This window comes from Pectinophora gossypiella, chromosome 1, assembly GCF_024362695.1.
Source record: "Pectinophora gossypiella chromosome 1, ilPecGoss1.1, whole genome shotgun sequence".
NCBI classification, from domain to species: domain Eukaryota; kingdom Metazoa; phylum Arthropoda; class Insecta; order Lepidoptera; family Gelechiidae; genus Pectinophora; species Pectinophora gossypiella.
Genome location: NC_065404.1, coordinates 16517126 through 16542738, shown reverse-complemented (window position 1 = coordinate 16542738; position 25613 = coordinate 16517126). Strand labels below are relative to the sequence as shown.

The following is a 25613-nucleotide window of genomic DNA, read 5'->3' as shown; positions in this document are numbered from 1 at the left end:
CGGCGAACGGCGTCGTGACGGCGCGGGTGCGCACGAAAGTGCGCGCCCGGCTCTTCGCTACGCCGGCAGTTGGGGGAGCCATACCTGGCTGCTCACCCCGTTGAGCTGTCTCAGTGCGAAGCCGAGCGGTCCGCCTGGCAGAGCACGCACTACCACTCCCTCCCCGGTGAGACCCGCTGGTGGGAGGCCGGGGGTTGGTAGGAGCGGTAGCGGTGATACCGTTTGGAGCCGCGGGATTAGGAGGGTATTTTAATAAAATCCCCCCCCCCCCCCCCTGCTTCTTCTCGTCTAAGGTCGCAGTGTAGGTGGACGAAAAGATGGGCTTCCGAGCACTTGGTAAGACAGAGCGAGGCATTCGCCACTATACCGGGTAGTGGACGAGCGGTGCTTTGGCGGTAACATCAAAGTAAAATCGTATGTTAGTGTTCGTTAGTGTCATTACCGCGTAATTCATTCTCTATTTTTAAAGTAAGCGTACAATACGCTTTGCATAAAACTCAATGTGCAATGTATGATAACAATACTTTAAAAACTTGCAAGTTATATAAAATGGTAAACAGCATTTAAGAATTTTATGTAATAACAGTATTTAACGATTTAGTCACGTATAAAAATGTATCTGAATAAAGAGGTTAATTTTAATACATCACTTCATGTTGTCTTTATTTCGCGTAAATTTATAATGCATTTTACAAATTCATTAAAATAAAGTGTAAATTTGATTACGATATTTTACTTTCTCTTAAATTAAGCGAATAAAGGCGTAATGTTACTTACTTTTCTAAATGTTTAGTTTTCTAGACGAATAAAAGGGTTAAATTCACAGCCTCCTTTCTTCTACTAAATATATTTTCAATTTAAAACGCAACATACTGTAACATTTTTATTCGGACAATAAGTTGCTGGGGGATTTCGATAGAATAAAGTTGTACCTTGTAATATATTTTACAATTTTATCGATAAATTTACGAAAAAAATTCAGAGTGTGTGTTACGAAGAGTAGAGCCGGAATATGAAATAAAAAAAAAATCTCGCAAGTGACATTACGCCTTTATTCGTTTGGGGTGTCGCTTTGTTTATTGAATACTCCGATATAATAACACTCGCGAATGTCTTCCGACTAACTTAATGCGATCATTAACCACAAAACACCACTTCGTATTAATTATTTAGATTATTCAATGAAGAAAGCAACTGTCCCGTTCCCGTTTCCCGCCAAAAAGCCACATAATGTCTCATTTACTTGATTGCTCAAATCATCCACAAAAAAAACTGTTCAACTTCGATAATTTAAATCGATCGATTATAACCGACATTCTATTCCTACCTATAGACTGTCAACGATCTATTAGTAATCTAGACTCAATCTTTTCAAGACATTCTAATTATCCTACCATCTTCAATACGTGTCTGAAGTCTAAGGCTCTGTTCACACTAGCGATTTTTCCCGGTGATTTTTAGCGATTGCACCGCGAGATGAGGTCGAGGCAGGGCGCGACGTGCGTGAGATAGGAGAATTTCACTTGATATCAACTAAGAATCATGGCTTGAGTCATCCCTCAAAGTTTTCGTTACGATGTCACTAAAACTCTGTGTATTCTGTGGCAATGTAGTCGCTTACGCATGACATTAACGTGTCACTTTCCTAAATTTAATTAATTAAAAAAATATTCCTAAATTTGTTTTTGTGTTTGCTTTTATATTGTCCGTTATCTAAAATTAAAGATAACGGACAATAAAAAAGCAAACACAAAAAAAAAATATCTGCAAAATCGCGGCACAAGTTGCTAGTGTGAACAGAGCCTAAGAACATGTCCATGTTTATACTTTCTACAAATAGATGGTATTACGTAATGTAGAAACGCGTTGTAGGAAGACATCAGAATTTCGCATTGCCTACTTATTGCTTCTTATAGAGGAACTAGCTCTCCGACCGGCCCCGCCCGCGTGGTCTTCGTTTATATTGAGCACTTTAAACAAATCATCAAATCAAATATTATACTTTAACGGCCTTTGTGGTCCAGTGGTCGACCGTTGGGCTCACGATCCGGAGGTCCCATCCCGGTGGGGATATATCAGAAAAAACCTAGTTTGGTCCCCAGTTTGGTTAGGACATTACAGGCTTTTTCTAAGGACATCTCCAATTTGGTCAATGTACAATCATGAGCAATATAATGTACCCACTTTAGGACTTTATCGCACTAACATATTTGACATTTAGTGAGACTTACAGTTCAATTTGTCAAAAAAGTTAATTTGACATGGTACCAAAGTGTATACATATTAATGTTCGTGACCGTACGTCCTTCTAGGTCTTTCTCTGCCAGCCCCACCACCAAACATCGCTTTATTATCTTCCATCCGCTGTATGTGTCCAAACTATCAGAATCAATGAACTATTTCTAACTTAACTACTAAGTACTTACAATTTCCTACCAATAAAAACATCATCATTCAACGCTCTCATAATTCAATCAGCCAAGCAACAATTAACTGACTGATTACAATGCCTCTTCCTTTGCGACAAAACATGTGAGATTAATTACGTTTTGTGAGTTAATTATCGGAAGCAAACCATTACAAAATAAACGCGTTCAGCTGTTTACCTTTGCGATAATTACCTATTATTACATTAGCATTTACTACTTGGCCGGACAAATGGGGAGCGCTGGCTCTCACCCGGTACTAAATTTAAGACAACAGGCCTGAGTGTGCGCTGAATGAGGGAAATCGTCGACCACGCCGGCGGGGTCGGTATCGGAGTTATCGTAACTGATTTGGCTAGATGGAAACGAATCAATTATGAGCGGTTCACTGGGCATCTATCTGTGTGTTAACGGCCTCTGTGGTCCTGGGTTCGATTCTCAGTTACACGTCTTACTAAGCGAGCCTCTTTCGAGTTTCATTGGCCGCCGCTGAAAGCACCTGATTGTCCGAAAAATTACTAACGACACACTGTTTTTTAAGTCAAATTAAATCATTTATTCGCTTAGGATTCATGGTTTTGTAAATAGTTGATAGGTTTTATGTTCTAAGTATCACATGATCTGCTAGATATAAGCATGCGAAAATTTATGAGGTAAGAAGGTAATAGGTAGTTAATTAACCAATATAAATCTACTTACTAATTTACCTAACCTAATATAAATTTACTTAATAAAAAAAAGATTGAAAAAAAAAGAGTCATTTCTTTTATTGCAATGGATTAGGTGCGTACGATGTTATTTCCTATCTCCGTTTACAACTTCATAAAACTGTTTGAACGTATAACTGCTAATCACCTTCCTATTCCGACACTCATACTAAAATGACACAAAAAGGTGTGAACTGTAGAGAGAGTTATAAGCTTTGTTTGCTTATAACAAATGAGATTTGTATTTTCAAGCTTAGCATAAGTTGGTAGGAACATTTTTTTAACATTTTTCCTGAATTATTTATTTATTATTTACATATCCAAACACATTATCATTACTTACAGGCCAGGCCCAATTCGATTCGATTTATTTAAAGTACAGCCACACCACAGACATTAAAACATTTTTACATTTAGAAGGTTACGTACGGTATTGTGACTAATATAGTATTCAAAGTAGGTAAGGCATTCAAAGATGATTATAAAATTCTGATTACTAAATAAAGACAGTTTTGATACTGACAAAATCATTTTCTGTTATGTAAGTATTTAACGTATTTATGAATTTGAATCAAGAACAACGTAATAATAAATCCGACATTTTGTCACGTTTTTCTATGACGTCACAGTGTGCTTTTTCATACAAATTTTATACTTAGTTGGTTGGTAGTGGATGGTAAGGTTGGTTGAGCTGGCAGAGGAAGACCTAGAAGGACGTACATTGACCAAATTGGAGATGTCCTTAGAAAAGGTTTAGTACGATCTACTCTGAACCGGCGTGCGTGCACGAAACGATTGATGAATGTGGAGGAATCAAGAGAAGTGTGTCAGGATCGAAGCAAATGGAATTCCATGGTCTCTACTTACCCCGGTGGGAAATTCCGAGTGAGAGCCTTCAGCGCTCCCCATTTGTCCGGCCAAGTAGTTAATGCCATCTGCAGCAAATCTACAATTAAGGCACGTCAAAAAATAAGGCGTGAGTTTATGTATGTACACTGTACAGTCATGAGCAATATCATGTACCCACTTTAGAACTCTGTCGCACTATCATATTTGACATTTAATGAGGATTACGGTTTAATTTGTCAAAAAAGTTAATGTGACATGGTTGCAAAGTGTATACATATTAGTGCTCGTGACCGAATGTGTTCTATACTTAGTAATATCGTGTTTTGACATTTAGCAAAAAGTAACTGATTTGAATAGTTGGAAACTAGCCTGTTATACTAGGTATAATGACAACATCGTCATACATACATAAAATGACAGCTTCATCCTAGTAATTGAGATATGTCTCCGCGGGCCGTCACGACCACAATGTCGCATAGACAGCTATGTACCGTTTCCGGGAATTTTCCCAAACTGGGAATGTTCCTGTTTTAAAAACTTCTTTCATTCAGCGCTTATCGCTATTGACCCACTAGGGTCGATTTTAAATATTCTTCCTCTCAGATGACGCCCTGCGCCGAGGTTCGCGCTCAATGGGCACCCTCAGGCGTGTTGTCTTAAATTTACCACTGGGTGATTTATTTTCATTTGCGGCAAATTTACAATAGGTCACGTCAGAAAAAGAAATGTAAAATCTCTTTGCTTTTCACAAACACACTCGCCGCTTTTCTTTTTCAAATTGTGTTTCAAAGAGTACTCTGAATTTGTATCTGTTATTCTGTAGCACTATCGTGGGTCTACTAACGCACTACTGTAATGACACGCACTGTTTTACTGATAATTAAGATTTTATAAATCATATTTTAGGAGCACACAACAGCCGTGGTAGCCCAGTTGGTAGAACGACTCTTACTTTGAGGTCGTAGGTTTGAATCCAGCACAGGCCTAAACCAACGATTGTCGAATTTGTTTTCGAATTCATGTTCGGATCATAAATGATTTGGCGCCTTTTTACTGTCGGGAAGATTCCTGGTAATATTCCACATCACTGCGTAAAGATGACCTCACAGTGAAAGTTAGTGGAGTCGCGGGGCAGGGCTAGTATGCACGGGAACATTGGCATAAGTCACTGCGGACTTACTGTGTATGTGTGATTGTACGTATGGGTGAAGTTGCAATTTGTGTGTGTGTGTGTGTGTGTGTGTGTGTGTGTGTGAACTCCCTTTTCGCTACCTATTACATCTTTCAAACATGCAACGAAAAAATCTATTAAAATTTGTGCCGACGAAGTTCAGAAAAATCAACCATATTATTACTGTACTGTGATCGTTAGTATTTGTAGGAACTTCATATATTATCCTGTTTGTCAGAAGATTGACAACAAACCACTGATAGAATTGATGCCGACAGAGTTTTAAAAAATCGACGTTTTTATTGCTATGATCGTACTTTGAATGGACCGTTTTCTGTTTGCCAAAAACCCATAGTTTGTAGTCGGTCTTTTGACAAACAGGATATGACCCTACAAATAAAATACAGTACAGTAATAAAAGGTATTTTTTTATTTGAATCGTAAGTCATGTTTGACGAATGATTGAAAGATGTAACAATATCGCTCTAACGTACACAATTCTTCTATAGAACGCGATCAGTTTAACATTTCCATAAAAATACGTGTTGAGAGCGCATACGGTAAAAAATAAAACGAAAGCAAAAACATTTGTAAACTGATTTATTGCAACCAAAAGAAAAACTGACATTGACATTTTAAAAAACAACAGAACGTACAAGTATGATAATATACAGGGTGTTAGTGACATCGTAACGAATACTCAGGGGGATGATTCAGACCATGATTCTGAGTTAATATCAGGTGGAATTTTTCGTCGCAAAATTCATGTTTTTTTTTTTAGTTTTTTAAAATTATTTTCAATTCTATACTTTTGCGATGGAAAATTCCACTTGACATTAACTCAGAATAATCAGTTGAATCATCCCCCTCAGTATTCGTTACGATGTCACTTACACCCCGCACAAGTACATACAGTAGCCATACAAGTAGGTATGGGTGTTAGTGACAACGTAACGAATACTGAGGGGGATGGTTCAGACCATGATTTTGAGTTGATATCAAGTGGAATTTTCAGTCTGGATATTCATGAAAATTTTTGTTTTTTTTTAATTATTTTCAGTTCCATACTTTTGCGACGGAAAATCCCACTTGATATCATATCAGAATCATGGCCTCAATCACCCCTCAAAGTTTTCGTTACGATGTCACTAACACCCTGTATAAAAAAAAAACAAAACTAAGGACGACCAAAAGGGCCGTCGTTAACAATACGAATCAAAAATGCCTTCGGGTCTTTCCTTGACTACGTAGGAGTCATTTGATAAGCGTGAGGTTATGTATACATGTATACTTGTATATTACTCAATTACATAAATGAAATGCCGTGGTGTTAGGTAAAAGACGTGTTTCTGTATGATGTTCCCCGTAAGGCACAAGTCTTGCTAGTTAGGTACCTACGTAATTATTTGTGATGTATCATTACGCGGATACTGGTCCTGATTCGTGGAGACACCCCCTAATTTTATTTTAAGTTATACTTACCTGCCATTTTCTTATCCGCCGAAAAGAGAGAGATGATTGACAACTGATAATTTTAAAACGAATGAGTAACCCGGGTGAATGAAATAGGTATCTCGCTGGTATACAAACCGTTTAACGTGTTCTATCAAACCGTTTTACGTGTTCTATCAATTTTATTTTGTCGGGTTATTCATCACGAATTTAAGAGCTCTCTTGTCGGTGTAGCATTCTCCATGCTACTGTTTTAGGGAAAAATAGGGCAGTGGTTTCGCTCTTGCCTTCCGCCCCGCCCCGGTTTCCTGGAAGAAATTGCTCTAGAGCAATAAGCCCGCCTAAGTTGTAATATATCCATGTATTATGTGTGATAGGCATCGGTCAGAGGTTGTTGCAAGAGCACCATCAGTCGTGAACGACGACCAATGAAAGTGGACCTCGACAGTGGACCCCGACAGCGGACCCGCTATAGCAATAAAATTGTAAATTGGGTTCAATGTTCAATCCCATGCTATAAGAAAACCAGGTATGCTTAAAAGCTAACATTTCAAGGTTAGCCCAGCTGACGTCACCCTGTGTTGCCATTTCGTAAAAAAGAAATTACCCACGAGTCCCACGACCAATTTTTTAATTAACTTTGCAAGAAAATTTCGAACTTATTTTAATGATTTTTATATATGTGACAAGTAATAGTAATTAAATGCATTAGTCGGTAATTCGCTTAATTTTCAATTATAAAATTTACGTCCTTGGAATGTTGGAGATACCAATTTAATGGTAACACAGTGGTAACACTTACGTCATCAAAGGGCTAGCAATGGCGGCTTGTCATGGGATTGAGCATACCTGGTTTTCTTATACCATGGTTTAATCCATCAAAACTTCTTAGAGAAAGTACCCTTGCGGTTTATAGTCCCATTGGTAGCGAAAAGGCGAAGATAGCCACTTTATTTTGATCAGAATAATAATGAGTTGAACACCTAATATGTAGAAATTCTCACCATATTGTATTTGGACTTTATCGACATTTAATGACCTCCATGGTCCACTGGTGCATTGTGCTCACTATCCGGAGGTCCCGGCTTCGAATCCCGGTGGGGACAAATCACAAAAATAATTTTGTGATCCCTAGTTTGGTTAGAGCATTACAGGCTGATCACCTGATTGTCCAAAAGTAAGATTATCCATGCTTCGGAGTGCACGTTAAGCCGTTGGTCCCGGTTACTAATTACTGATGTGCGTAGTCGTTAGATATGAGTCATGTGAGGGGCTTTGGTGGCTCAATAATAACCCTGACACTAGGGATGATGAGAATGGTAATGCACCTCATAAGCCACACGATAGAAGAAGAAGATTGTCATTTTAAAGTAAATTATTCTCGATTTTAATTTCACTACATCGCAACATAATTCGGCGGGCACTCGATTCTGATCCTTATCGATAAATAACCGCTACTATCAAGCAGTCAGCCATACCTTTACGTCTTGGTTCACGCACGTAACGTCCTATCTAAAGTTACAGAGTGGTTTACCATAGACTTCTGACCTCTCAGGCTTTAAGTCTGCTTGTAGTCAGTTAATCGCTTAGATAAAACCTAGGTTAGGTTGCCTAGATACCTGTGAGGTTAGGTTGCCTAGGGTCTGTGTTTGTATGAGACGATTGGTCGAAACATAAAGCCGTCTTCTTATCAAATCAAATCAAATCAAATATACTTTATTGCACACAACATGCAAAACAAAACACAAATGGATGATAGATACTTACAGTAAAATCTGGCGACCAGTGGAAAGGAAAAAGTTATTACAATTTGGTCCGGGACAATGCAACATCTTATATAAAATTATAAAATACTAACATAAAAAAAAAAACAAATAAAATCGTATATCGTGTGAGTTGTGGGATTACCAACCTTATCAACCCTGGTCTCAGGGTTATTATGGAGCCGCTAAAGACCCTTGACATGGCTCCTATAACGACTTCTTACATCAGTAAGTAGTAACTGGGACCAACGGATTAACGTGCCTTTCAAAGCACGGATCATCTTAATTTCGAACAATCAGGAGATCAGCCTGTAATGTCCTAACTAAACTAGGGATCACAGCGTATTTTTTGTGGTATGTCCCCACCGGGATTCGAAACCGGGATCTCCAGATCGAGAGCTCAACGCTCAACCACTGGACCACGGAGGTCGTTAAAGCCTGAAAATATACACTTATAAGGTAAGTACGGCAGTTTCTTCTGGATTCAGACAGTCAGTACGGTCACGAGCATTAATATGTATACACTTTGGTACCATGTCACATTAACTTTTTTGACAAACTGAACTGTAAGTCTCACTAAATGTCAAATATGTTAGTGCGACAGAGTCCTAAAGTGGGTACATTATATTGCTCATGACTGTACAAGGTGGACTGTTTGTTCACCTATAGATGTTTGGTAAGTAAGCAGTGATTCGTTATGCTACTCACTGCTATTCGGAGATCGATGAACACTTCTAATTTCGATAGCGAACTCGGAATTCTTTCCCACAATGTAAGATTCCGCAAAAAATGCAGGCGGAGCGTGCGCTGGCGCAGGTATTCAGTGAAAGGTTATGTGACGCAACCGGAGGCGACGATCTGCCGACGACCTGAGAAGTAGGAGCGTAGACGCGGCAGTAGGTAGAATGTGTTCTTGTAGAGACACAGTAAAAAAAAAATCCTAGAATTTAAGAGAAAGCAATTTTAAGAAAGCTTAATTGTTTTTTTTTTTTTTAATTTAAATAAAGCTTTAGAACAAAATGTATGCTTCGTAATATCACAATCTAGCCTACAAGCTGGTAAAGAAAACCATTTGAATTAGTGTAGCGAAATAGATGGAACAAAAAAACAGTGACGTATATAAGTACATGTGAAGAAAGTGTCTTCCCCTTAAATTAAAGTAAGATGAGTCAGTGGACAAACTCTTAAGAATTAATATTTTATTCATAGTAGATTAAAGATAATAAATTTTTTATCGACTGAACTCTTAAGACAGCCAGTTTTATGATCTAGAGGATCATGTTTTCGGGGCCAATTAACTCTGATCCGGTTATTCTCTGTAAATTTGAAATTTTTGCGAGTATTTTATGTTGCATGTAGGCAAAGATTAATTCGCAAACCCGAAAGTAGTCAGAAACAGCAGCAGAAATCTATGAAAGTAGTCACTTTCTCATTTAGTATAAGCACCACTAGAAGAGATTAACCGGAGAGTAACTAAAAAAGTAGGTAGATACAACAACATACACAAAAATTAACTTAAAAGTACTTAATGACCTATCTGCCAAATTATTTGCTCTATGCGTGGGTTCGCATTAGGTTTATGTAACGCGGGCGGTGCGTTGATGATGAGATGGTCGATTAGATGATCATTTTACATGATTTCACATTATGCGTGCCTCAGCTTTATATTGGATTTTATGATCTACTGCCCGAGTAATGGTTTGTTTGTTTTGCGGGTTTTACTTCGAGATATTGGTACCGAACTTACACCAACCAGTAGGCTCAACTAACGACCTCCGTGGTACAGTGGTTGAGCGTTGGGCTCACGATCCGGAGGTCCCGGGTTCGAATCCCGGTGGTGAATTAACAAAAAAAAACTTTGTGATCCCTAGTTTGATTAGGACACTACAGGCTGATCACCTGATTGTCCGATAGTAAGATGATCCGTAAGTATGTACATCGGATCGGCACGTTAAGCCGTTGGTCCCGGTTATTACTTACTGACTGTAAGTAGTCGTTACATGAATCATGTCAGGGGCCTTTGGCGGCTCAATAATAACCCTGACACCAAGGTTGATGACGTTGGTAATTCCACCTCACAACTCACACGATAAAAGAGACCAACCAGTTATTAATTTATCTTAAGTGCAGTTTTCACTCACACAACCACCATTATTCGACTCGACCATTATTGACGGCCATACTCACCACCCATCACGTTGGTCTAACAGAAAGCACGGTGAGGTGTGGGTACTTAGTTCATCTTGCGATGTATGTACCTCTGACTACCCCAAGGTCGAATAATGAATGGGAGTTGCTATTGAAGGACCAAGTCAGAATTTTGAGTTGCATGCGCCCGGCTTTCTTAACAGTTCTCAAACGATTGTAAATCCAGCCTTTAGCTTATTGTAAAATAGGTTGCTAAGTAGCTTGTAGTAAGTAGTCGTTACATGAGCCATGTCAGGGCCTTTGGCGGCTCAATAGTAACTCTGACACCAGGTTTGTAATTCACCTCACAACCCACACGATAGAAGAAGAAGCTTGTAAAATTAGACACTTAAACAACAATAGTTTACGATGGTTTCCCATGATAATGATAAAGATAAATAATATATTTGCTCAGAATATTCTAATTAACAGTTGTTTAGTTTATATAGGACAGCATTTTCAGTCAATAATGTAACATTCAAAAACCTTTATATTACTTACATTATTATTATTATTATGACATTTAAGCACTTTAGGTATTACATTTAGAATGACCACATGAATAAGTAACATAGAATGACACAGTAGTTTTCAAGATTCAACAAATTCTCTAACAGAATAATATAATAATTGATTCAGTAGCCATTTATTCAGAGCTGATTCAAATTTATTTATTGGTAAATCTTTAATATTATTAGGTAACTTATTATATATAGTTATACACATACAGAGAGCGAAATTTGGACGCAATCTACATTCTAACCTGTTATTAATAAGTATAATGATTTGGACATTGAGTTTGGACATTTTTTTTGACGTAACTTATTTTGGGTTTGCCGGACGATTGGACAGAATTGACAAATGGGAAGCACTGAACTCTCACCCGGTCCAAAAAATTAAGGCAACAGACCTGAGGGTGTCCAGTTTCGTGTGAGAAGACTATATTAGAAATAATTAATCGAGTCTAGTGGGTTGATAGCGATTTCCGCTGAAGGAGAGCAATTTTCGACCACCATGGCGGGGTCGGTCGTTTTTTTGCCTTTGATGGGTTTGCTCTTGGCCCCAGACTTGCCCGAAGGCATTGACGAGGCCCAGAAGGTGCCTGCTCACTCTGGCCTTGAAAGCACCTGGGTTATATGCATTCGGAAATACAGAAGATGGCAGAAAATTCCACTCTTTACAGTGCGCATAATGAAGGACGATGCGAAGCGCTTTGTGCGAATAGTTGGGATATCCACCAAATAGTGATGGAACCCGGCCGTACGTCTGGAAGTCCGAAGATAAGAGAGGGATGGTGGAATGAGCTCGTGTAGATCGCGGGCACACTCCCTGAAGTGCAGTCTGTAGAATACCGACATACTGGCGACTTTTAGCCGATGTGCTAAGGAGTGTAGCTTAGGTGTTAGCCGCGTGTCGCTGATCATCCTCTTGGCTCTGCGCTCCACTGAGTCCAAAGCGGCAAGTTGGTATTTAGCTGAGCCGTCCCATAAATGGCTGTAATACTCCATACATGATCGGACTTGAGCTTTATACAGTGTTAGAAGCTGTCCAGATGTGAAGTAACGCTTATCTTTGTTGAGGACGCCCAGCTTTTTGGCCGCAGTTTGAGCTTCTTCTTCTTCTTATCGTGTAGGTGGAATACCAGCCTCATCAACCCTGATGTCAGGTTTATGATTAAGCCGCCAAAGGCCCCTGACATGACTCACGTAACGATTACTCACTTACATCAGTAAATAGTAACCGGGACCAACGGCTTAACGTGCCAAAAAATAAAAACAATACTTAAATAAAAAATAAAAAAAATAAAAAAAGGAAAAACTCGTAAGTCATAAAGTAGATGTACAAATAATATAGTAATTTACCAAAATATATATATATATATCCATAATTGTCTGGACCATTGCGTATTGCGAGGTAATACTGTCCGTCAGAATCGCCGGTCACTGGTATTTTATATTTTGCCAAATCAAAAACGTTAACGGCTTTACGCAAGACAATTTCAGAGATTGTCTCTCATTATCTTAATATTTCGTGAATCACTATCCATTTATGGAATATTATATCGTGGTATTCCTTTCAGTTCAACTGCGTTGTGCAAAAAGCAAAAACTCGTAAGTAGATCTTTACAACTGAACACGAAAACAATACCCAACAAAAACATTTTCACGTAAAATGTGCCATGAGATCATATTGATCACAATGTCAAAAAGTTATCAGATCTCATGTAGAGCTAAGCTTCTAACTCTACTGAGGCTAACTATACAAACCCAATGTTTACAAACTCTGCACGTTAGACAAAATATGGGGCTTGTGTTGTTAGTATAACTGAAACCTGGGTGAGGTGTGGGTACTTAGTTCATCTTGTGATGGATGTTCCTCTCACTATTCAAATTGAGTTCTTTCTTGACTTTTTTTTATTTTGACCTCGATTTATTTCAATTAATTCCAATACGGGTAAAAAATTTGGATTGAACCCACTAACTAACTTATCTATTATTAGCGACCCGCCCCAGCTTCGCTCGGGTGCAATGCTGAGGAAAAAATTAAATTATTTACGACATCACATTAAAAACCTCAAAAATAACAGTATTTCTCCACTATTTATTGGATGTTGTTATACATATAAATCTTCCTCTTGAGTCACTCTAAAAAACCGCATCAAAATCCGTTGCGCAGTTTTAAAGATTTAAGCGTACATAGGGATATAGGGACAGAAAAAGCGACTTTGTTTTATACTATGTAGTGAAGTACTTACGAGGTTTTATAAATAAAAAATCACAACAGAATGTGATGTTTCACAAAAGCTCTTAAGTGGTTTTCACTTTAAGGCGATATTATGTTATGGAAGTCTACCATAATGTAATCGATATGGAAGTTTCTAGTAAATGTCAAGAGTCAAGCTACGCATAAAGTGACAGGTCGATATGCACTAGGATACCTTGAGCTAGATCTAGACTTGGCTTAGCCCCTAATCGGTCATCGATCTCTGACGTCATTCTAGCTTAGAAAATCTAGACTGGACTGATCGTATTACTAATCTTATGACGAACTAATCCTATTAGTGAGTGTTTTATTAGGTGACGAGACAATCCGGAGGTCCCGGGTTCAAAAATGATTGTGATCCCTAGTTTGGTTAGGATATCTCAGGCTGTTCACCTGATAACCCGAAAGTAAGATGATTCGTGCTTCGGAGGGCACGTTAAGCCGTTGGTCCCGACTATTAGCCGTAAAAACACCTCCACCAACCCGCATTGGAGCAGCGTGGTGGAGTATGCTCCATACCCCCTCCAGTTGATTGAGGGGAGGCGTGTGACCAGCAGTGGGACGTATACAGGCTGTTTATGTTGTTGTTGTTGTGATTAATTTAATTAAGACTCTCTGTCGAGATCTAACATTTCATATCTCTATAAAACACGATACGCAGGATATGAGAAACATGTGGTAAGTATGGCCGCGTTATGTCGGGACTTGAGCAAAAAGTAGCTCAAGTAACTGGCACGAGCAGAAATGTAACATAATGTTATTAAGTTACAATTACGTGGTCGTATATTGGAGTGAATTAAAATGCCTAGCGAAATTGGGAATGTTATGTAAAAAACTTAGCAAAAAGTTTTCTACCAAACTTTAAGAGGTATCTAGCAGTTTTGATAATGACAAAGAATAAAAAATATATTAAATAGAAGGACGTTTGTCCTGTTTATTAATGTTAGGGGTAATTTCGAGACCCTCAGGACCCCGATACCGACCCCGCCGGCGTGATCGACAGTTTCCCCCATTCAGCGCTTCGTGCTATCAAATTTCAAAAATATCTTTATTCAGTATGTAACATAGTTACACTTTGAATCGTCAATTTTAACATAACGAACGTCTCATCCGCCTAAAACTACTGCAGCTTCTCACAACCTGTATAGCCGGGGAAAAGAAGCTGTAAGAAAAATCTCGGCACAGGGCCCTAGACGTTCTTTTAAAAATAAATATTAATAAACATAAAATATTGGTATACAATTGAGTAATTTAGCTGCCTAATATCAGCCCACTAGTTCAAATATAACCCTCTCAGACGACGCCCTGAGCCAAGATTCGCGCCCAACTGGGTATCCTCAGGCCTGTTGTCTTAAATTTTTGTACCGGGTGAGAGCTTTCAGCGCTCCCCATTTAAGGGTTCCTAAGTGACTACGGAATCCTAAAAAGTTTTCACTGTAAGTCAAATAGAAATATTTGATTTAATTTAAGGAAATACGGTCAAAGTATTAAATTATTTCAAGCTTAATACCATGCACGTTTCACAATCCCAAGCAAGTATTTAGTTATTAGGAACGGATGTAAGTATATTGAGTGATTGATTAAAGAAATATTTAATGTTTTAAGAGTCTCTTATTGAAATAAATAATTTATAAGGGACAGGAAAATATTGAGCAAGACCACTTTAAAAACAAAATTAATCTTACACACACACTGATAGGTAGATAGACATAATACTCGCATATCTTCTTTTATCGTGTGGGTTGTGAGGTGAATAACCAACCTCATCAACCCTGGTACCAGGGTTACTATTGAGCCGCCAAACATCCCTCCTCTCCTCTGGTACCAGGGTTATTATTGAGACATGGCTCATGTAACCATGACTCACTTACATCAGTAAGTAGTAACCAGGATCAAAAGCTTAACGTGTCTTCCGAAACACGGATCATCTGACTTTCGGACAATCAGGTGATCAGCCTGTAATGTCCTAATCAAACTAGGGATAACAAAGTGATTTTTGTGATTTGTCCCCACTGGGATTCGAAGCCGGCACCTCCGGATAGTGAGCTCAACGCTCAACCACTGGACCACAAAGGCCGTTGTACATATACTTGCACATTATAAATACAAAACGTAAATGGGTGGAAAGAGGAATATCTACGACCCGATTACTCTAGCCATAGAGGAGGCCAATCAGCTCGCGATATCGCTAGGACTCCGATGCCGACTACGCCAGCGTGGTCGACGATTTCCCTCATTCAGCACTTATCGCTATCTGTCGACTGGCGTCGCGTAATTCCTGTCAGACGATGCCCTGAGCCGAGGTTTCCCGCCCATATGAGCACCCTCAGGCCTTTTGTTTTCAATTTTGTACCAGGTGAGAGCTCTAAGCGCTCCTCAGTCGTCTCGCCAAGTAGTTATGCGCCAAATCTACAATAATGATTATGTTTTATGTAACTTTGTGGTTATGTTTCTTTCTAACCTAAGCCGTCTTCCGCAGATGGGACCCAAAGCGGCGCATCACGCCTACGGAGGCAACACGGCATGAGTTCGTAACGGGTTGTCCTTTGGGCTCTGCGCCCACGGGAGTCCTAGCGCTGCCCAGGCTTGCTCCACCGCGGCCCACGCGCAGCGCCCTGCTGCACTCGCAGTCGGCTGGCGACGTCGCCGCCATGTTGGGCCGCGCGTGACTAGAGCCCTGAGAGAGAGGAGCCTCCGAGACACGACAAGGACACTTAGGGTATTCACGGTTGATTTGTTATGTTTAAGTTTAATTGTGGAGCCCCCGGTTGATTAAGAAATGCGTTGTTGCACCGTTACCACAGAGCTTTATCAATTTGTTTGTCCTTTTTTGTGTGAGTTTTGTTTGTTTCCCATAATAACAACTAACAAACACAAAAAATAACAAATAATCACAATGTCAGCGAGCAAGAGTAGAGTGTCAGAAAGCAAATGGAATTCCATAGTCTCTGCTAGCTCCGGTGGGAAATAGGCGCAAGTTTATTTATGTGATTACAATATCATTCTGTCTCTACGAAGGCGTAAGCATAGCCTTAGACGTAAGAAACGTTGCTTTATATAACGAAGTATCTACATAGGCAGTTTAATGCCTTACTGTAATTATTGTACGCAAATAAATTGACAAAAACGAAGGCGAGCTTTTGTCAACATATAAAAGGACAGCCTATAAATATACATCCAAGTATTGGGAAAAGGTTCATTTTAATCAACCGGAGGGATTCATTTAGATGTTCAAATACTCGTAAACAAAACATACCTACTTAGTTAAAATTTCTTAGCACTATAATGTATGCGTGGCTAGATAATTAGCGCTGTAATAAAATTACATTTTAGTGTAAAAACAAGTTATCATATTGTCTTACTAACGTTGTTTATGTGATTTATCTTAAATGGAGGAAAGAAGAATCTCAAATGAAGAACTAGGTTAGAATTCCTTTTAATAATAGCCACAAAATAGCGTACCCAAAACACATGACCACAGACGCGAATTCGCAACTCCAAATTTCGCGAAGTCTGACATATCGCGGATGGCGAATTCGCGTCGCTTCGCCTTGTATTGATGTGTTTTGAGTACAAATGGGCAGGTTTAACGCCGATGTTTGGGTAAAATAAGTAAAAACACAATAACTAACCATAGGGGCGTACTCACAGTCAGGTGTTTTACCAAGCATCGGGAATTTACAGCCTATCTGTATAGTTTCAGAGTCTGTCAGAAAATGCAAAGTATTCTGTTAGATCACGAATTGATGATTAACGTGTCTTGGCTCTTGGCGCCTGGGAAAGGTACGAATGACTGTACTGTCAACAAATTGCTCGAAATATGTGATGGTCGGGTTTGGGTAACCGGTTCAAATGGTATCAGGTAGAATAAGAATAGTTATTGTATTGAAACGATGATTCTCCATTGTAAACGATAACGATTTAGTGCATTGCAGCAACTGCTACACATCTGCGAGTCGTACGCGGAATCCCACGGGCTCAGATATAATGTTAGCAAAAGTGAATTTCTAATATTCAAAGCTGGGTCTAAAACTTATTCCACACCGCCGGTCACCTTGTGCGGTACAGAAATGAAGAAAGTAGATATGTTTAAGTATCTGGGGCATTGGGTGACCGATACGTTGAGCGATAATGTGGATATTGAACGGGAGCGCAGGGCGCTGGCTGTGCGATGCAATATGTTGGCTCGCAGATTTGCACGTTGTACTAAACAGGTTAAGGTGACGCTTTTTAAAGCGTACTGCCAGTCCTTCTACACGTGCAGTCTGTGGACTGAATATACGCGGAGTTCATACAGCGCCTTGAGAGTTCAATACAATAACGCGTTCAGGGTGCTGTTTGGGCTGCCGCGTTTTTGCAGTGCGTCAAAAATGTTTGCCGATCACAATACAGATTGTTTCTTTGCAATTATTAGGAAGAGGTGTGCATCGCTATTGAGGCGCTTACGTTCCAGCTCAAACGGCATTCTTAGCGTGTTGACTGATAGGTGGGACTCCCCACTGCTGGGCCACTGGATGCGCTTACATACTGAAGTGGACTTGCAGATACCGGTACCAGGCGGTGGGAACCTGCTTATTAGTAATGTGTTGTATTAATGTGTACGTTTTCTTGTTGTTTATAATTGTCGAGCCGTGTCGTGTGTAAATGTTATTTTATTTTTATCGTTCTATTACTAACACTAGATTAAGTTGTTTATTGCTTGTTACTAACCACTATGGAACATGTCCGAAATAAACTCTTTTTATTTTTTATTTTTTTATAAGGTCGGTGAGGAGGTATTGAGTAGTATGTAAACAGTAGATTCTTGACACACGAGCAACGTCTCGATCGCGTCTCGTGATAGCCGCCAAAAATAGGTTATTATAGCTCTTTGTGACAAAAACCTGAATAGACTCACTTCGAAAGTCCCACTAGAATCTTTGTGACTCAGAGCGAAGCCACACGCCGCGTTGTGGTTTCGTTGCGACATCGAATATCCTTCGTTCTATAATATATAAAATCACAACGTCATGACACGCGGCGTCGAGGAACTCCGTTGCGTTGTTACAAAGTAGCAGCAACGTCCAGTATCTTGCTAAAACCTCAGCCATTTATTTGGAAGCATAATGAGGTAAGTTTGAAGCTGCGATTCCATTGACGCGGAGCTGGGTGGAGAGGAGCGGAGATGTGCAGGAATCAATCAATCACCGTGAGGGAGAGAGTAAACAGAGCGTCTTTGTTTTTCGCTCTCTCAAACGCTGTGATTGGTCAAATCCGCACATCTCTGCTCTTCTCCGCCCATCTCCGCGTCAGTGGAAACCCGGCCTTATGAACTCAAAACGCGTGGGAAATCTCATAAATGAATAACTTAATTTTTCACTCTTTTAGTGTTATAAATAAGTACTGCTCAGTGGCAACTCTGTGAATTATTTAGTTAGATATTTGTGGATATTAATAAGTTAAGTGTGGGTAGTTACGAATTAAATACTAGATTAAAAATTGTACATTTTGAAGAAAAACTTCTATTGATTGTTGCCAAAAAAGTAGATTTGTAAATAACTCGTGTATAATCGTATTGATAAGTCGAACAAGGTAAGTTAGGAGGTTTTGCTTTCATTTTAATTTCCAATTTTCTCTCGGCCTAATATTTATTACTTTTTCTTCGAGAAATCTCACTACTTCTGGAGGTATAATTATCAATAAGCAAACATCAGTAATTTTCACTGACACAGTTGGCTCGATCATTATAGACGGCGATACGGCTCACCACCTATCACGTTGGTCTAACAGAAAGCTCGGTGAGGTGTGGGTACCTAGTTCATCTTGTGATGGATTTACCTCTGACTACCCCAATTGGGATATAGTCATGAGCTTATGTTGTTATGTCAGTATTTGGGAAGATAGAAGATATTCTTATACTTCGATACGTTTCAAATAAATTAGGTCTAACGGAAAGTGCGTTCCAAATAACTTGTTGCCTCATCCAGCACAGTACTGATTATATCATCAAGTTTGAAGAACCTTTTGACCCTAGTCGTGACTGGTCCGACCTGACATATCATTTTTTATGTCGTATAAGTACACTCGTCATCATAAAATCGAAACAGCTCGCAAGTTTATGTTTCGTAAGAATTATCTGAAACATATTAAATACTCCAAATACACGAGTAAGTATTTGAAATAAAATAAACGTCTTTTTACAGTGGTTGTTCTAAAGTTTTTGATTTTTTATGTTAATGTTCCAAATTCAAATTTCAAATTCAATTAAAGTCGACTTTTAAAAGATAAAAGATAAAAAGATAAAACAAAAAATAAAATAAATTGAAATACTTATTACTTTTTTATTTTTATTTTTTTTTTATTTTAAATTCGGAAGTGTTCCGATTTTTTTGATGATAAGTATATATTTCGAAAATTGTTTTTTTTCTCTGAATTTTAGGTTAAACTTATGATTTATGCGTCCCTTCTTATTCATGTAATCAATTTTAAATTGGCGGATTCGAACACCTTGGTTTGACACATTTGTTTCCTAGCTGGCAGTTTCACATTTGGCCCAAAAAGGATGTCCTTTTTACCTACTCCCCATTTGTCTGACCAAGTAGGGAATGCCGTTAGAGTCGTTGTAATAAATCAGCGTCTAAATGATGTAGGTAGCGTTGCTTTGTGGGTACAAATTAAAGAGAAGGCAAACGTCGTGTCTTATAAGGAAATCAAATAATTGGCATTTGATACACAAGAATGGAGAATGCTACACCGACAAGAACGTGGCTCTTAAATTGATCGGTCCGGAGTACTAATATGTATGTATACACATTGATACTATGTCACATTAACTTTTTTGACAAATTAAACCGTAAGTGTCATTAAATGTTAAATATGATAGTGCGACAGGGTTCTAAAGTGGGTACGTGATATTACTCGTGACTGTATATGTACCTATATTACTTTTTTTATTCGGCCATAATGTAAATTCAATGGATTGAGCAACATATAGGATGTATTGCCCATCTGGTTCGTGTATTTATCAAGTGAGTCAAGTAATAGCAAATGATTCCATCATGCACCGCTTGGCCGGTGCTACAGATGCATGTAATCTGTAGTCAAGTGATGCAACTTGCTTATTATTAGGAGCACAGATCTTGTAATCTCGAGTGAAGGAGCGATTCTCGTTAATTATAACAGGATGGAAAAAATACAAAACATAAATAGCCTATACACGTCCCACTTCTGGACACAGGCCTCCCCTCAATCAACCGGAGGGGTATGCATCATGCTCCACCACGTTGCTCCACTGCGGGTTCTCTGCGGGTTGAGGAAAAAAAATGAAATAATTCTGATACAATTACGATAAAATTCTAATGACGTCATTAGAAGAATTCGGCGCGATGTCACTGGATGACTACATTTTTCATATGAACAAAACAATAATCGACATTTCTCTTCTTTTATAGAACTGAAGATACGATGCGAAAGATTTGATTATTCTTTCTTGTCCTTTTTTTTGACGTAACTTATTGTAGATTTGCTGCAGATGGCATTAACTACTTGGCCGGACAAATGGGGAGCGCTGAAGGCTCTCACCCGGTACAACGTTTAAGACAACAGCCTGAGGGTGCCCAGTTGGGCAACTTTTTTGGCCAAAGTTCAGGTAATGCGGTAATTCTGTTGGATATAAAAATGAAAATAAAATGTCGGTTTGTATAGATAAATCTTTTGTTCATCCTCTCAAGTATTACATTTCGTAAATTCGCATATTAATTCCATTTCGGTAATCATTGGATGTTGAAAGGCATCTTCAATCTGTGTTCTTCAATCTACAGTAGAATCGGGGTCTTATTACTTTGTTATTAGGTTTGGAAATTGACCACTTTTCAAATTAACGAAGACATTTCCTAACCAAATATACTTATAACCTACTTTTGTTGAGTTTAGTCAGTGTTTTAGCTTCTTTATTTACTTTTACTTCGATTTCAAAGTGAAGCGCTATATATTGCACACCCCTCTCTTTATTTAAGAGCTGCGCTCTTGTCAGTGGAATCGCCATTCCTCTCTTCTTCCCGCCAAAACCTTCACCTCCTGTTACGACACGACCTGCACCTTCAATTGCACAGTTAATGTATATTATTCTTTATTCCATGCTTAGGGTTTACTCGGTTTATTCAAATCATGTTTATTTATTATATGGCTGATATAGTTTAGCGAAAGTATTACTTATCCGAACTGATGGGCCATCGCTGTCCAAAAATTAAACTAAGTACTTCATAGTATGGATTTACCGTCGCTCCATTTAGTCATGTATTGTCAAAGACACCACGATACCGCACCACTGTGGTGGCTTTACATTTTTTAATTTAACCACACCACAATAATCAAATCAAATATACTTTATTGTACAGAACTAAATTTCAACAAAATAATGAATAATGAAGTTCCTATGTTTATTTATTGATATTAGATTGTCAACCGCTGTCACATACTACTTATTCCTTGCACATAAAATACTTTTTAAATTGTTTTGTGTTTGACACCTGCTGGGTCTGCATGACAACCGCGAATTATATTGAGCGCTTCGACCAATTGCCGTTTGACGTCCGTATACGTAGCTAGCATTCGTATCGTTTATTGGTCCAAGCGCTCGATACAATTCGCGCCGCGCGCGGCGCGGTTGTCATGCAGACCCGGCTGATTTGTTTTTATACATGTTAGACATCACTAATCGGCAGTGGTGTGGTGCGGTTTCGTGGTGTCGTTGACAATACACATGTGAGCTACGGTGGTAGCTGATGAATATGATGAATATGTTGTGGACTGTATTACTAAATGAAATGAAGGAATAACAAATACTTAGCTTTGATAGAGATTTTTAATGTATTTTCACCAAAGTCACCAAAAAAGCACAAGACGTAAGAACGAAAACAAAACCAAGATAAAAAGCCGTCAAAAAAGAAGAAATATAAAAAGATTATAAAACCTGCGAAGAGTTCGCAACAACACGCATTTAGTACTTTCCATATTCCTTGATGTCTTATTCCTTAGTTTGAAGATAGAAGAATGTGTAGTGAAGTAAAATACGTTGAAATAAGTAAACACATAATATTATGCTTTAGTGATGATCCTAACGATGACTGATAAATAGTACAAGATGGTATACGCGTCATCGGAAACTCATATCACGAATGGCTCTACTTTAGAAGAATGAAAATTGTAGTTCGATGTTTGTAATATATAAGAAGTATTATATATATAAGTTTTTAGTGACAAAATTGCCTCTATAACGCCGGGTCCACATGGAAAAGTGACGTTTCAAGTATCAAGTTTCAAAGTTATATTTCCGCATATTCAAATTACGCCAGACGAATATTGGATGTGGACCCGGCTTTAGGTCAAATACGTACCTACATTTTGTTTAAATAAGTACAGTTCTTATAACATTAATAATACTGAAAGTAATAGATAATTTAGGTACTTAAATCAATAATCATTAAAATACTTTGTCTTCGAGTGCTAAAGTTTAGTTTTAGAAAAAAAAATGGGTATTTAATAGTGTTAACTGTTTAGTGAAGCCCGACTGAGAATGACAAGTTGCATTTTATTGTGTTTTTTATAGATATTAACTTAGTTTCCTTGCGAGTGAAGAGTCGAATAACTCAAATGTAATTTTAAGAATTAAGCGTTAGCGATTGCGTACCAAATACCTTTTATTAATTAAAATTAAAAGCTTAAGTTAATGAATATTTACGATATTATTGGAATAAAAAAACCCTGGGCTTATTTACTAAAAATGAACGTATAAAGTGGAAAAAATAGAATAATATTTTTAAGTTTAAGTGACACAAGAAAAGTAAAATGGCTGAGGAGTATGCTCTATCGTGCCGCCCTAGTCAAGAATAGTAAGCTAATTGGGTAGTTTCCTAAGTAAAAAGATAAATTATGAAATTCTGATTACTAAATAAAGACAGATCTAAAGGTGACAAAAATATATTTTTTTCTAATTAACAACGTATTTATTTATGAATTTTAATAAGAAAAATGTAAGAATAATAATTGGGACATTTTGTTACGTTTTTCTATGACGTCACAGGTTGCTTTTTCATACAAATTCCATAGTAATTTCGTGTTTTGACGTTTAGTAAAAAGTAACTGATTTGACTTGTTGGAAACTACTCTATTATATATAAGTAAATATAGCTTTAAAACAAGCGAGTTATAGAGCTGCAGTGGCTAAAAAATATCTAATTTCTTAGTTAAGTATATTTTTCGAATCGCTTGTGATTATGTAATATATTAAGTGTGTTTTGTTTAAGTACTGAATTATATTATTATTACTAAAGTATGTTATTCTTCGGTCGGGCTATAAATGTGATGTTTAGAATTTTTGTAAATCAATATGTTAGGTACCTACTTAGCTAGTGTTTAAGTCTAAATATAAGGTTTATCTATCTTTCCACTATCTCTAAAGTAGTGTTACTTATAAGTCATGTGATTAAAAAAAAATGGTATTGTACAAGAACTGGACCAAACTTTTGATCGATTTCAAAAATGAGTGTTATATGTTTAAGTATTCATCCTTATTTGAAATTTAATTTGTATTTCTTAGAACTTCCAAGATGCAAGATTTAGTTTGTAAATAGTTTTGACATTGGCCCCAATTCCTACAGGCACCTCCTCATTTTACTTTAAAAGGGACTGGTGATTGACAGCTCTTAATTTTAGGAAGAATGAGTAAATGAATGAATATCCCGGGCGAATCAAAAAGGTATCTCGCTGGTATGGAAACCATTTGACGTGTGCTGTCAACATAATTCTGTCGGGTAATTGGCCAATGTAAAATTTTTAGACAGTTGTTTTAGATTTGTGCTTAAAATTGACGTGTGTTCCATAAATTTTATGCTTGTCGATTACCCGTCCCGGCACATAAGAAAATGACAGATTTAAGTTAAAATAAAATTAGATGGTGTTTACAGGAATTAGCACCATTAGGTATGTGTTTTAATTTTGGACATGTTTCAATACTTGATGATAACTTTCAGATAGTCTATCCAGACTTTATCCAGCTAATAGGACAATTTATCTGCAAATAAAACATGTCCTTAAACATGTTTAAATTAGGCCAAAATAAAATAATTACTGATCTCTCAATGCTTTAATAAAATTACACTTAATAGATGTTTTCAATAACATGTTACATTTAGTATTCTGCTTCAAATAAAGTTACGACGTTTTTAACATTTTCTAGATTAAGACTATCGATTTTATATACCCGTAGAGGTGGAACCTAGCGTCTCCAAATCTTTCGTGTACTGAATTAGAAATTTGGACTCAAGATTCCGAATTTTGAAAATAGACCGAATTTAGAACGATCAATCTTATTTTTTCTTTTCTTGAGATTTTCAAGTAAAGCTGGCTCAAGGTGTTATTAATATAATATACAGTGTGTTAGTACATCGTACGAATACTCAGGGGGATGATTCAGACCATGATTCTGGGTTAAATATCAAGTGGAATTTTCCGTCATTTTCCGTCGCATAAAAAAAAATCATGGACGTTTACGGCTTATTTTAATCGTTCGAAAACTATAAGTAGGTCTATTTTTTTAATTCTCTAATATTTAAATCTCAATCAATACTTAGTCGTATTTAGAAACCAAATAGGTTTTGTTACGCCTAGACCTAGAATTCTAAACATAGTATTTAATACAATGTAAATAATAGTAGAAAAATAGGCCAAGCCAACCTGTGAATTGAATAAGGGTTCATGAAAATAATTTAAATAACTATTATTAATAATGTAGAAAATTAATAATAATAATTGTGTTTGTGAATTATGATTTAGTGTTTTAGGATGGTTGTTACATTTACATTACAATCACAATAAAATGTATGTAACGAGTGTATCTCTTGTATCGATGTATCTATATTTGTTCCATCGGATCATTGATATTGTATTAATTAAAGTTCTTCCAAAGTAACATAATGGTTTTCATTTTTACCCGACTGCGGGGAGGCAAAAAGGAGGGTTATGTGTTTGACCGCTATGTATGTGTGAAGGCAAATAATACATATTAGCTGGAGTAGTTAGTAGTTACAGGTAAAAATTGATTAATTACATAAAACCGACTGAGTCCACCTCAAAATGATGAAGACAATACTGACAACTGATGAGCGAATGGGGATGATTCATTGAAATGATCATTCGAATACAAAGAGCAACCGCGGAGGTCTTTGTTGCTCTATGTTCGAATAAGGTCGTGTTCGGAATAGGGTAGTTTCCAGAAATAGTCAAATCAGTTACTATTTACTAAACGTCATAACACGAA

General features: G+C 37.7%; 1 protein-coding gene across 1 annotated transcript in view; it reads left to right on the top strand.

The window, feature by feature from the left end:
• Positions 1-15987, top strand: part of LOC126370561 (dual specificity tyrosine-phosphorylation-regulated kinase 2-like) — a 71208-nt gene extending 55221 nt beyond the window's left edge. Inside the window, exon 9 of the mRNA XM_050015477.1 lies at positions 15798-15987. Coding sequence (XP_049871434.1) covers positions 15798-15987 — 190 coding nt within the window. The remainder of the gene's footprint in view (positions 1-15797) is intronic.
• The last annotated feature ends 9626 nt before the right edge of the window (positions 15988-25613 follow it).